At 38.9% G+C, this 12,142-nt stretch overlaps 2 protein-coding genes across 5 annotated transcripts in view; one reads left to right on the forward strand and one right to left on the reverse strand.

Moving 5' to 3' along the window:
* Positions 1–12,142, forward strand: part of dock6 (dedicator of cytokinesis 6) — a 49,511-nt gene that overhangs the window by 5,825 nt on the left and 31,544 nt on the right. For all 4 annotated transcript variants that reach the window (XR_013797294.1, XM_079610391.1, XM_079610393.1 and 1 more), the window contains exons 3-14: positions 1,787–1,962; positions 2,729–2,797; positions 3,917–4,040; positions 4,530–4,742; positions 5,077–5,162; positions 5,336–5,402; positions 5,528–5,677; positions 6,413–6,493; positions 6,830–6,986; positions 8,130–8,254; positions 8,375–8,468; positions 8,550–8,712. Coding sequence is in view for 3 of the 4 variants with exons in the window: in XM_079610391.1 (XP_079466517.1) it covers positions 1,787–1,962; positions 2,729–2,797; positions 3,917–4,040; positions 4,530–4,742; positions 5,077–5,162; positions 5,336–5,402; positions 5,528–5,677; positions 6,413–6,493; positions 6,830–6,986; positions 8,130–8,254; positions 8,375–8,468; positions 8,550–8,712 (1,505 nt within the window). In the remaining variant the exon portion in view is untranslated. The remainder of the gene's footprint in view (positions 1–1,786; positions 1,963–2,728; positions 2,798–3,916; positions 4,041–4,529; positions 4,743–5,076; positions 5,163–5,335; positions 5,403–5,527; positions 5,678–6,412; positions 6,494–6,829; positions 6,987–8,129; positions 8,255–8,374; positions 8,469–8,549; positions 8,713–12,142) is intronic.
* angptl8 (angiopoietin like 8) lies at positions 9,281–11,345 on the reverse strand. Its single transcript, XM_079610664.1, has 4 exons — positions 11,004–11,345; positions 9,911–10,051; positions 9,722–9,832; positions 9,281–9,638 (listed from the first exon to the last, which is right to left on the reverse strand). Exons 1-4 carry the CDS (start codon positions 11,304–11,306, stop codon positions 9,627–9,629), a joined length of 567 nt encoding a protein of 188 aa, XP_079466790.1. The 5' UTR covers positions 11,307–11,345; the 3' UTR covers positions 9,281–9,626.

Consider the following 12,142-nt stretch of genomic DNA (forward strand, 5'->3'; position numbering starts at 1 on the left):
ACAAAAACCAGATAAAACAATAGATATATACTGTTCAAAATTAGGGGGGTAAAAAGTATATTGTATTGGAAAATCGTTATACCCAATTAATACTATAATACGAAATACCAAATTGGTATTATCCCATAATCCTGTGCTTTCCATTCTGTGACAGTTGAGCTAAAAAATAAAGATGGCATCTGAAAGTTAAGGTTTGTGGTCAGTTTGTGTGTAAATGTATGTTTTTGACCAATGTTTTCCACTTTTGATGTGATTTCTAGCGAGGAATTACTATTGTATTAATTAAATATTCACTTAGTTATCGCCAAAGTTCTCTCTATGTTGATATAGATCATTAAACCGTTACACTGCCTCAGTAGAGCTGCATGATTAATCGTTAACTCGTTCTTGTAAGAGATTTGTTTTTGAAAAATTAACGAAGTGAGGTCTTTGTTTGAGTGAATAATTCAATGACTCACTCATAGATTTAATTAAATATTTTAAAAATAGATGGCAGCAATTCATATTTTGTCAGAATCTCTAGTAAATTATTTGTTATTCTGTTCAGTATAACAGTATTGCGGGAGAATCGTGATCTCTATTTACAACAAACAAAAAAATCATGATTATCGTGCAGTACTATTCAGAAGTTTTCATTGCCATCATGTGCAAACGCTGCCAGCGGAGTCACTGCCTATGCTTCTGTAAGCAGCCTTTTAAAGTCAAAATGGGGTTCTGTAGAAACCTGTAGAAAATTAGTTCTGAGAAAAGGGTTTGCATAATTTGTTTGTAGATGCCACACAATGGGTAGCGTCTAATGCAATGCAGTTCTGGCTTTTTAAGAGTGACCTAATGCTCAAAATATTTTTGCCACCTTTGTATACAGTATATGTGATTTGTAGAAGGGAATATAAAGGGGAAGTTGAATTGGCCACAAGCCACAATCACTTCCTCTTGTTGTCCCCTAACACAAGGGTATTTTGAAGTTTTCTATGTACTTTTTTCAATGCATTGTTGGTAATTCTGAAACTGTACCCCGAGAAGCTATACGTGTCTCATTATTTAGTCAAGCTTCCATTTAAAATAAATAAATAGATACACTGTTACAACAGCAAGTAGATTACTGCACTGAAGCTATTTAAATGGGACATATTACACAGAAAGAAATTAATACTTTTATTGAGAAAGAATGCATTAAATTAGATTTGTATTTGAAATAAATTTTTTTTTTTACTTTATATTCATTAAAGAATCCTGAAATAAATTTGTGTCATGGGTTCCACAAAAATATTAAGGAGCGCAACTGCTTTCAACATTGGTGATCATAAGAAACATTTTTTTGAATAGAAACTAAGAAGGATCATGTGACACTGAAGACTGGAGTAATGATGCTGAAAATTCAGCTTTGACATCACAGGAATAAATTGCACTTTAAAATATATTTAAATAGAACAGTTATTTCAAATGTAATTATAATTTAACTGTAATAATCAAACTGTTTTTATTGTATTTTTGATTGAATAAATGCAGCTTGAACATAATAGACATTAAAATACCTTTGAATGGTAGTGTACATAAATACATACAAACATATGTACATAAAGAAAATACAGTGGCCCCATAAAGTATTTGGACAGTTAAGCAATGCTTGTATGTGAATGAATTTGATCAAAATATAGTTCAGTGAGTCATTTTCTGGAGTGTTCAGAGTGAGTCAGGTCCAGGGGTGACGTTTTTTTGGTTGTTGATGGTTTGATTTTGCTTTTGCCGATTTTGTTTGATCTTGTCAAACATATTATTTGTCTAGGTGCCTCTGACGGAGGCGGTGGAGCCAGTGGACTATGAGGAGTACGTTAGCAGCCATCCTCCCGGAGCAGAGGCCGGACCCCTCAGACAGCTCCTGGAGTTCCCCAGCGATGACCTGGAGCTGCTGTTGCAGGAGAGAGAGTGTGCTACCATAGAGCCGCCAGTCCCTGAGGAGGAGTGAGTCACACACACACACACACACACACACACACACACACACACACACACACACACACACACACACACACACACACACTGCTCACTTTAATGAACCTTGCCCTTCCTCACGCCCTCACTGCTAATCAGGTAATCTCATCATCTTGGGTAAGCCATGCTGTGCTGCCTGTGAGTGCACTAATACCCCTTTCCACCGGCACCGTTCCTGTATGGGTTCCCAGCCTTTGTCCGTTCTCGAACCATTTCCACTGCAGATCGGTTCAACAGCGGCCCTAAAAACTTGCTGGTCTCGAATGGAAAAAGGCTGTCGCTGTCAATGGCAGTCTCGTTGAGCAATGTAATAATGTTGCACTACATTGCTCTTTATATCTAAATATAAAACCCAGTGCAAAAGAGAGAGGGACTCCGTGTGTGAGAGAGCGAGTGAACGGTTTTAGTTTCAGTTTTTCTCTAAAGAGGACACATGAGAGTACCGGGAGTTTATTCGAGCTGCCAGTGTGCTAGAATCACTCCCGGGACTGTGAGCAGCAAAAATTAAGCACCGCACTGCCTGCACAAACACCGGGACGTGCACTGTTTGATTTTAGACTGTTTATAGTCGGGTAAGCAACACGTAGTATCGCTATGTCAACGTTCGTTCCTCAACACACTGCTGGCTTGCCTTGCCGAGAACAGGTTGTGGCTCCAGAACGTGAAGCATTCTGGTTTAAAGTGGTGTGAGGGTATCTGGGGGTTTGACTGTCTCTTTTGCACTCACTGTTGATAGCTCTCTGGACCCCAGAGTGAGGGATGCCTTGGGGGTTTACACCGACGACTGGCTCATCATCCACAGGAAGTGAGTATTCTTCTTCATACATGAGATTGTCCTGTAAAATATACACAGTACCTGTCAAAAGTTTGGACCTTACCAGCTTTTTCAGAAGTATAGTGACCAAAAAAATTTCAACAAATCTACATTTTCAATCATACAAATAATGCATCCTGGGATGCTTTTGAATCACTATTGAAGGATTTCCTGTGTACTTTAATGTTAAAAAAGTTTGGTGCAATTTTCTTCTTCTCATGCTCACCAAGGCTGCATGTATTTGAGCAAAAAAAGCAGTAATATTGTAAAAAGTTATTACAATTTCTTTAATAATATTTGTGAAATATTTATTACAAATTCTTTGATGAATAGAAAAACAGCATTTATTTTAAATCTAAATCTTTTGTAACATTATAAATGCCTTTACCGTCACTTTTGATCAATTTAATGCTTCCTCTCTGAAGAAAGGTATTAATTTCTTTAATTTAAAAAAAAAAAACTCACTGACCCCAAACTTTTGAATGGTAGTGTATTTCCAAATGGATCCGGTTATTCCAAATAAATAGATTGAGATTCACAAATAAATGTTAAGAGATTCACCAAAAATGTGTAAAATTCACACACAAACACAAATAAATAATGATTTGTAAATTAAAAAATATATATATACCAATGCGTTTTATGTCAGAAAGCGATTCACAAATGTGTGCAGGAATTCACAAATGCATAGAAAGCGATTCACAAATGAATTCCAGGCAGAGTTGTGTTTTGTCATAAAACAGACTTGCAAATTAATTTTCATTTGCAAATTTCATTTTATTTATTTGTGAATTTTATTAATATTTGTGGATCTTAATCGATGTATCTGGAATAAGGCAACAATTCTAACCCCTTATGTAAGTTGGGCACGTCTTGTTGGATTATTTTATTTTCTTCATCAGTCCAAGTCAAAATTTAGTTTTGTTGAGAAGTGCAAACATAGGTACAGTTTATTTTCTCCACAAAACTAAATTAAATAATAAAAGAGATTTAGCTTAAAAGATTTCAAGATCATAAAAAACATTTAGTTTATACTTTAACTGGTAGTGTATGCTTACATTGATGCTTACTGGAGGACAAGTAGAAACGTGCTGCTTTGTGGTCTCTCAGGTATCAACGATACAGCACGACACAGACGCCTCATAACTCTGAGCGGCAGCGGGAGAAGCAGAAAGGACTCATCAAACAGACCTTTGAGCTGGATGAGGCAGCCGTTGAGCGTCAGGATGAGCAGGTATAAAAGTGTGTGTGGTTGACAGATTTCACACGAGATTTTCCAGTCCTATTCCTCTTTCTTCTCCCAATCATTTCCTAAGTTTATATTTAAAAAGTACAAAAAAGGCAAGAAATAATAATGATAAAATATCTCCCAAACTTTTATTTATTTGTTTAAAATAAAATATGATTGCCTGGATAAATGATCAAATTGTTGTACAATATTTTATTGTATTGTTTTAAATCAAAGTTTATATTTGAAATGTTCTCTTTAAAAAAAGATTCAAGAAAATGTATGATTTTTAATTTTTAATTTTATTCTTTTTTTAATTTTTAATTTTATTGTTAAATTAAAGAATGTTATAAGTGAATCTGAAAAAATAAGCATCTTTATGTTCTTTGTAAAATAACGATTGGTTTTGAAATTTAATCAACATAGACAACTAAGAAATTGGCAGGATAAACTGTTATTTTTATGGTTATAATAAATGTTTTTTGTCTGTGGCAGGATGACTCCAAGAGGAACTCCGTGTCGCTGGAAGAGACGCCGCGGGGGAGCTGGGCCTCCAGTATATTTGACCTGAAAAACTCCACGCCTGATGCGCTGCTGCCGTCGGTGCTGGAGCGCACGGCTTCGGAGGACATGGACCGCCGCAACGCCGAGAACCGCCAGCACTGCCGCCACACGGATCTGCTGGGACTTTACCCTGCACCGGATGAGGTCTGAAATCATTCAAGTCAGTGTGAGACTGTGTGTGAAAGAAAGTAGAGTCTTCTGTGTAGGAGACGATGAGTAACACTCAACACATTTATGTAGGAGAGCTGTCAAACGCTGAAGTTCAAAAGCAGAGACGTCTCTCTGATGAACCATCTGCGATTTTGTTTGATCTTGTCAAACGTCTTCTTTGTCTTTCCCCCGTCTCTTGCTCCTCCGCATCGTCGCTGCTCATCCTCTTGCTTTATGTCTGTGTACACATTGTTTCTGATGACTGAGCAAACGTTGCCATGGTGCTGGCTGAGCCGTAGTCATGATGACGCTTCTTTGTGTTTGACAGGACGAGGCCGTGGAGAGGTGTGCCGTCCCTGAGGTGCCCAAAGAGCACACCGGCCAGAGGATCATGGTCAAGTGTTTATCGCTCAAGTAAGGCTCTCAAGCAGCCCATCCAATCATTCAGTCATTTTCTGCTGGGTGTTAATGTCGAGCCCTGACTGTATTCATTGATTGTGATTTAACACACCTTCTGATTACACATCCACCCTGAAGAGTTAAGCCAACTGCAGTGTGATCTGACTCGCTTGTGGTTGTTCTTCCAGATTTGAGATTGAAATCGAGCCAATATTTGGGTCACTGGCTCTGTATGATGTCAGAGAAAAGAAAAAGGTATGACTAAATATTCATAATGTTTCTCACTGAAAAGGTTGTGGGTTCAAATCCTGTGATGGGTGACAGTTTCATGATCATTCACGTGCTGTATCCCTTTCATCCATGCTCCTTTCCTCCCTCAGATTTCTGAGGATTTTCACTTTGACCTGAATTCGGATCAGATTAAAGGCTTGCTCCGACCCCACAACCCCAACGTAGCCATCTCCACCCTGACCCGATCTGCTATCTTCTCCATCACATACCCATCTCCTGACATCTTTCTAGTCATTAAGGTATGTCCAGCAGGGGGCGCAATGCCACATGTCCTATAGAGGGTGCAGGAGGAACTCTAGGACAGGGGTCGGCAACCAATGGCATCCAGAGCTAAAGAGGTGTATGTTTTTAGTTGAATTAAAGTCCCTTGAACTTGCATACAGGCGTACATTATGATGTTACAATCGCACAGCCTGTTTTATTTAGTTAGGAGTTATAAATACTAAAATAGTTTCACTGCAAATAAATATGCATTTTATTTTTTAATATATAAATATTCTATATAATTGTATTATTTATATATACACTAATTAATATTCAGCGAGAATGCATTAAATTGATTAAACGTAACATTAAAGACATTTACAGGGGTCGACCCCAGCGGCCGACCCCTGTAATGTTACAAAGGATTTCTATTTCAAATAAATGCTGTTCTTTTCAACTTTATATTCATGAAAGAAAATGTATTGAATCCGTTTCCTCTAAAATAAGCAGCACAGCTGTTTTCAAAAAGGAATTCGATGCATCAAGATATTTTTCATGAGAATGTCAGAGCTTTAGACAGGTTGGATGAGGCAACAAGACAAGGAACTATATCAAACTAGTTTTACCGTTGGTGAAAAAGAAAATGGAAATGCTTGAGTCCTGACATTGTAGCCGTTCACTATGTGGATATATGTGTGTGACAGTTCTGTCACCTGGCCTCAGGCGTTTGGGACATCCTTATTGTTGAGCTTGCTGTATTTGTGTTTCAGCTGGAGAAAGTCCTTCAACAGGGAGATATTGGCGAATGCTGTGAGCCATACATGGTCATGAAGGAATCCGACTCCACTAAGGTACGAGTCTACCATGGGTTTTTGCATGAGTATTTCATCAGACACATCTGGCATGATTATGGTATTCTCTGAGCGTTTCTCAACTTGATCTGGACTACCGCAATATTTGTCATTCTTTTTCAATATGAGCAAGGTCCAGTAGATGCTGGAGCCCGTTACTGTCACTGTATAATTCTGCTGCCAAGTTGCTTTTTTTGGTTGTTTGAAATGGCATGATAAATGCTGCTCATCCATTACCTTAACACGGGGGCTGTGTAACCCAGATGGTTGTTCTGAATTGATTCACTGGTTTTCACGTGTTTGTGTGTGTGTGTGTGTGTGTGTGTATATATGCAGCATAAGGAAAAGCTGGAGAAGTTGAAGACTCAGGCCGAGCAGATGTGCACTAGGCTGGGCCGTTTCCGGATGCCCTTTGCCTGGACCGCGATTCATCTGCTGAACATCGTCAGCAGCGTTGGAGGGATAGACCGCTCCGATTCAGACTCAGACACGGGTATAAACCAGAGTCAACACACTTTTTGTTTTAATGTTTACGTTTTATTGATTTCTTTTAAGAAGTCACCTTGAAGATGTCCCTGAAATTGACACACACAAGGGATAGGCATTATGTTTATAACCGGGGCCTAATATTTACTGCCAATGGCCGGTGACTTAAGAAAATGTACCAGCCATAAATATTTTTAACAGATTAATCCTTATAAAGTTATTCAGTCAAGAGCAAAGAGTGATTGTTCTTTGTCTTCTGTTGATTGATTAACATTAAAAACACAGACAGCAGTAGGAATATTAGGCTGCTGTCACTTTATGGATTCAATATACCGATACACATGCGTTTTATTTCTCAACTGTTTACGTTCAGTAAAGACATAACTGACTATGTTATGTTTATTGGGATACTTGCCAAAACGGGAAGTTTGAATATGTCTGTTCAAGTGCAAGACGTGAACGAGAACTCTATTCACTAGCCACGCGCGTCTGATACGTGGATTTTGGGTGCTTCGCGGGATATGGCTTTAGATGTTTAAACTTCCCACACGCGCGAGTAACGAATTGAGTTTCCGAGCGTCGTTCATATATATTTTGACAATTTTGCACTGTTAAAATGTATAAAAATTTACCAGCCAACTGCCAATTGACACCATATCATATACTCGCAACTATTATCTGTCCATTTGTTAGCATTTTTCCAATATTCGATAAATGTGCTCCCTCATTTTGATCCAGAAATACATTAGCTGTGTCTCATTTCGAAGGCTGCGTTCTCCAGAAGTCCCATTTGTCTGCTGCATTATGTACTAACATTTAAATGAATCATTTGATCATTGTGCTTACAGCTGTAATTAATTTCTGAAATGACGTCTATATTTACACTGTTGACCCACCCTTAAACTTACCCACACCAACAAACCTGCCATAACCTTAGCCGGATCCCACCTGAACAGCAGCTCAAGTGTTTTGCAATTTAACATCAAAAACAAATAATTGTCAGGTACAATGTACTTATTGTGTTTATAAGTACATAGTAATTAAAGACTCTTAATATAACGTGTGACTGTTATATTGAATATAATATGTCACCCAGCCCTAGTAGCATGACTCAATTATATAGCAAACAGCATTTTGTCATTCCTAACAGAGCGTAAGGGGACATGGAATGAGAGGAAGAAGAAAGGTTTTGAGAGGATGAGTGTAGGAGAGGACATGTGCAACTTCACAAACTTCCGGCCAGCCACTCTCACTGTCACCAATTTCTTCAAACAGGTCAGATCTTTTTTGTTTTTGTTTTTTTTGTGTGTCTTGTGTTTTGCTGATGGTAGTGTATAAGCACAATGTATTGTTTCCCTCACTAAATGAATGCTGGGTGTTTCTGTGGCGCTACAGGAGGGGGACAGACTGAGTGATGAAGACTTGTATAAGTTCTTGGCAGACATGAGGAGGCCGTCATCTGTCCTGCGTCGACTCAGACCTGTGACGGGTACCTGGCTGCACTTATTTTTACCTCCGTTATATTATTTAAGCATTTTATCACACCCCGTCGGTCTCTTTCTCCGTCTAGCTCAGTTGAAGATAGACATCTCCCCGGCTCCAGAAGCCCCTCACTACTGTCTGTCTCCAGAGCTGCTTCATGTGAAGCCTTACCCTGACCCACGCGTGCGCCCCACCAAAGAAGTGCTGGAGTTTCCCGCTCGCTATGTCTACACCCCACACACTACCTACAGGTCAGTCCACACATCTGATATCTGAAAGTGTCATACAAGTATAATGTATCATAAAACTACATTCTGAGTGTGAACTCGTATGATAGGTGAAAACAAAAGTCCCTTTAAGGCAAGTCATTTCCCTCATGGGCCGTGGCCATCTTTGAAACGCCTCTCGGCAGCTCCTATTTCTTTGAATGGGGAACCATTGAATTCTCCAAAGCTGTTCAAGCTTTTGATTCAATTTCATATTTGAAATCACCACTGAAATCTGACTAAAACTGTCTCGTAGTTTCCATAGCAACTGGAGCTTCTAAAGGCGACTTTACGAATTGGCGATTGGTTCTTTTATTTAGAAGGCGGGACTTATTCTGCCATATTGCACATTGCACTTTCTCCCATTTATAGTAATATGAGTGCATCGTCTTTTTTTAACTAAAGTCTTTGGTGAGAAACTCTAACAGACATAAATGTAAGCTATTATCAATAAATCATCCTCCCCATCCTGCCCTCTGAGTTCACAAATCTCATTCATGTTTGTTAATTTGTGTATTTTTTCATCTCATTGACTGTCAATGACACCAAATCACTCATTATACTTTTATTAAATAAGTTACAAACCACAAATACATATACATATATATATATTATGATAATTATGTTTTGTGCTATTATAAACATATTATCTATATTATAACATTAAGAAAATAGTAAAATATTTGTTTCTGTGGTTAGGAATTGCATTCACAGTTTTTTTACAAATATTTCACACAGAAATTTGCTCTGCTCGTGTTTCCTGAGGCCCAAAGTGCGTATAAAGTGATTGGCAAAGTGCACATCTGTGTCATTAATGAACTTGTAATAGGTGAGATCCGCTTGCCGTGAATGGAGTGTTGATGAGGATTGCAGTTCCTCCTCGTAGGTGATATTAGTGGTTACACCATATTCTGAAATGAGAAGCAAGTACTGACATAAGCCGATGTTCTACCAATGATCACATGTTTACTAGTAAGTGTGCACTCGGGCTTACCTGTTTCTGTAAATCAGCCAGCTGCTGGTTTTGATTCTCCAATTTCAGTTTCTGTTCTTGGGTCCACTTCATCAGATCCCTCAGGATAGAGATGTTTTTAAGTGTTGTGCCCTGTCAGAAGTGTATAGTCGGTTATTTACAGATAAAACTAAGTGTGTTGATTGAAAGGCGGTTCTGAATCTTAGCTACCTTGATCTTGTCTGGGACGGAGTTGTTTAGGTTTTCCTCCAGGCTGGTTAGTTTTTTCTTTAGCTCTGCCTCCTCCAGCTCCACCCTGGTGACGGTTCCTCTGTTCTGTTGGACCTGAATCTGCAGTGCTTTCATCTGAGCCTGCAAACAGACCAGCTTGTTGAGCACACCGACCCAACTCCATTTGGACCAACAGATGTCTGCACATTAGCTGAGACTTAAGTTGAAATCATTGCTTGTTGTCACTGGCCAATGCTGATATCTACAGCATTGCTATTCCAATATACAAGTAACAGAATTGAATATAGTGTATGTCCCATTTTCCCTCATTTAGTGAATTTAATTTACACAATTCTAATATTTACTTAATACTCTCTCTCTCTCTCTCTCTCTCTCTCTCTCTCTCTCTCTCTCTCTCTCTCTCTCTCTCTCTCTCTCTCGCTCTCTCTCTCTCTCGCTCTCTCTCTCTCTCTCTCTCTCTCTCTCTCTCTCTCTCTCTCTCTCTCTCTCTCTCTCTCTCTCTCTTTCTCTCTCTCTCTCTCTCTCTGTGTGTATGAATGAATCACACAAAGAGTTGCATTTTTATTTAAAATTGAGCTTATATATTTATTTCAGTTATATATATATATATGTATATGTATATATATATATATATATATATCATTAATAAATATTAGCCAAAACTTATTTTTTTGTAACGGTTTTGCCAGAATGGAGGCTGTGGGGTAAAGTGTGTCAGATAATTTAGGGTAAACTATGACAGAGGCTCAACTAAAAATGAAATGCATATCAATAATGAGAACATTCAAATGTTCTTGAATCAAATAAAATGAAACTAATACTATTACATGTATATAATTGGGCAAATTAGATTTACTCCTCCTTGCCTAGAGGATAACTTAAGTGTACCCCATTCTACTCTCTGCTTATTAGTCAAAAACAAAGCTGTTAGTACATTTTGGAACGGACACTAATGGGAACTAGCACTTCTGTTAATTGGGGCAGTGATTTCCAAATGCCCGATTGAACAGCCTGGCTAGTATCTCAGTCTGTCATGAATGCATGTCATTGATCAAGCGACTCGTAGGCTTACCTGAATGAGCTGAAGTTTCTCTTTGATCTGTCGCTCGGTTTGAGCAGCCTCCTCCGTGTCGTGCCCCAGTCTCTTGACCTCGCTCTCGGTTCGGCTGATGGCCTTCATGACGCGGGCCATCCTGGCCTCTGTGGTCTGGTATATGTGGTGCAGGGACTCGCTGAACTGCACCACGCCATACATAAGGATGTTCACGTCATCCAAGGAGGCCGGGTTTCCCCCCGTTTGGAAAGATTTCAGCGGAGATGTGGAGACCCTGTTCACACACAGAGTCAGAAACAGCACGCACAAAGCAGCCTGCATCCTGTTCTCTCCTTAAAAAACGAACTGACCGCCACAGGTGCGAGGAAACAGGCTGTTTTAATTGTGCATGCATTGCAACATGGTGCTGCTTTTATAAGCTGTGACTGTTGGACATTGAGAAATCAGCTGAGACACGGGCCTATCAGAGCTGTGCTTACAGCTGTGTGTGTGAGAGAGAGAGAGACCTTGACTTATGTTGGCCAGACTGATTTTTTGTGGTATTTAACCAGAGACGTGCTTTCGCAGCCTGTATGCCAATGCACTCTTCTCCTTTAACCTCAGAGGTGCTCAGATCGTCCAGTGAACCCTTTGTCTCACACTGCCATTCTAGAACTACATAAATAAGAGATTGTAAACGATTGCTGATCATATTTAGCGTCACAGGAAGAGATACAGTAGGGGCCTATATGTTCATGCTGCCGCCACATGTTCGGTGTTTGATTTGGGGTAAAGTCAAGTGATTTGTAGTGCCTTTCATGTCTATTTATGTCCCTGTTCCTCAAACATGCAGATGAAAGATTGTCACGGTGCTCCTCTTGTTTAGAATAGTGTGGTCAAAAAATTTTTATAGAATGAATTGCATGAAATGCTGATTCCTTGATAGAATCAATCTCATATATAATATTTGCTGAGAAAAGCCTCCAAATGAAGATCATTAAAATACATGATTGTTACAGATGGAAGCATTAATCTTTCTCTCCATATATTTTTCTCTAGACTGTTTACTTAAGTAGTTGTATTATTGACCGTTTACCATAGGAATTGAAGCTTAACCATTTATATTAGTAATTGTAAACTTGACCATTTACAATAAAAATTTAAGCTTAAAGGAGTCA

This window comes from Phoxinus phoxinus (genome assembly GCF_949152265.1).
Source record: "Phoxinus phoxinus genome assembly, chromosome: 1".
NCBI lineage: Eukaryota > Metazoa > Chordata > Actinopteri > Cypriniformes > Leuciscidae > Phoxinus > Phoxinus phoxinus.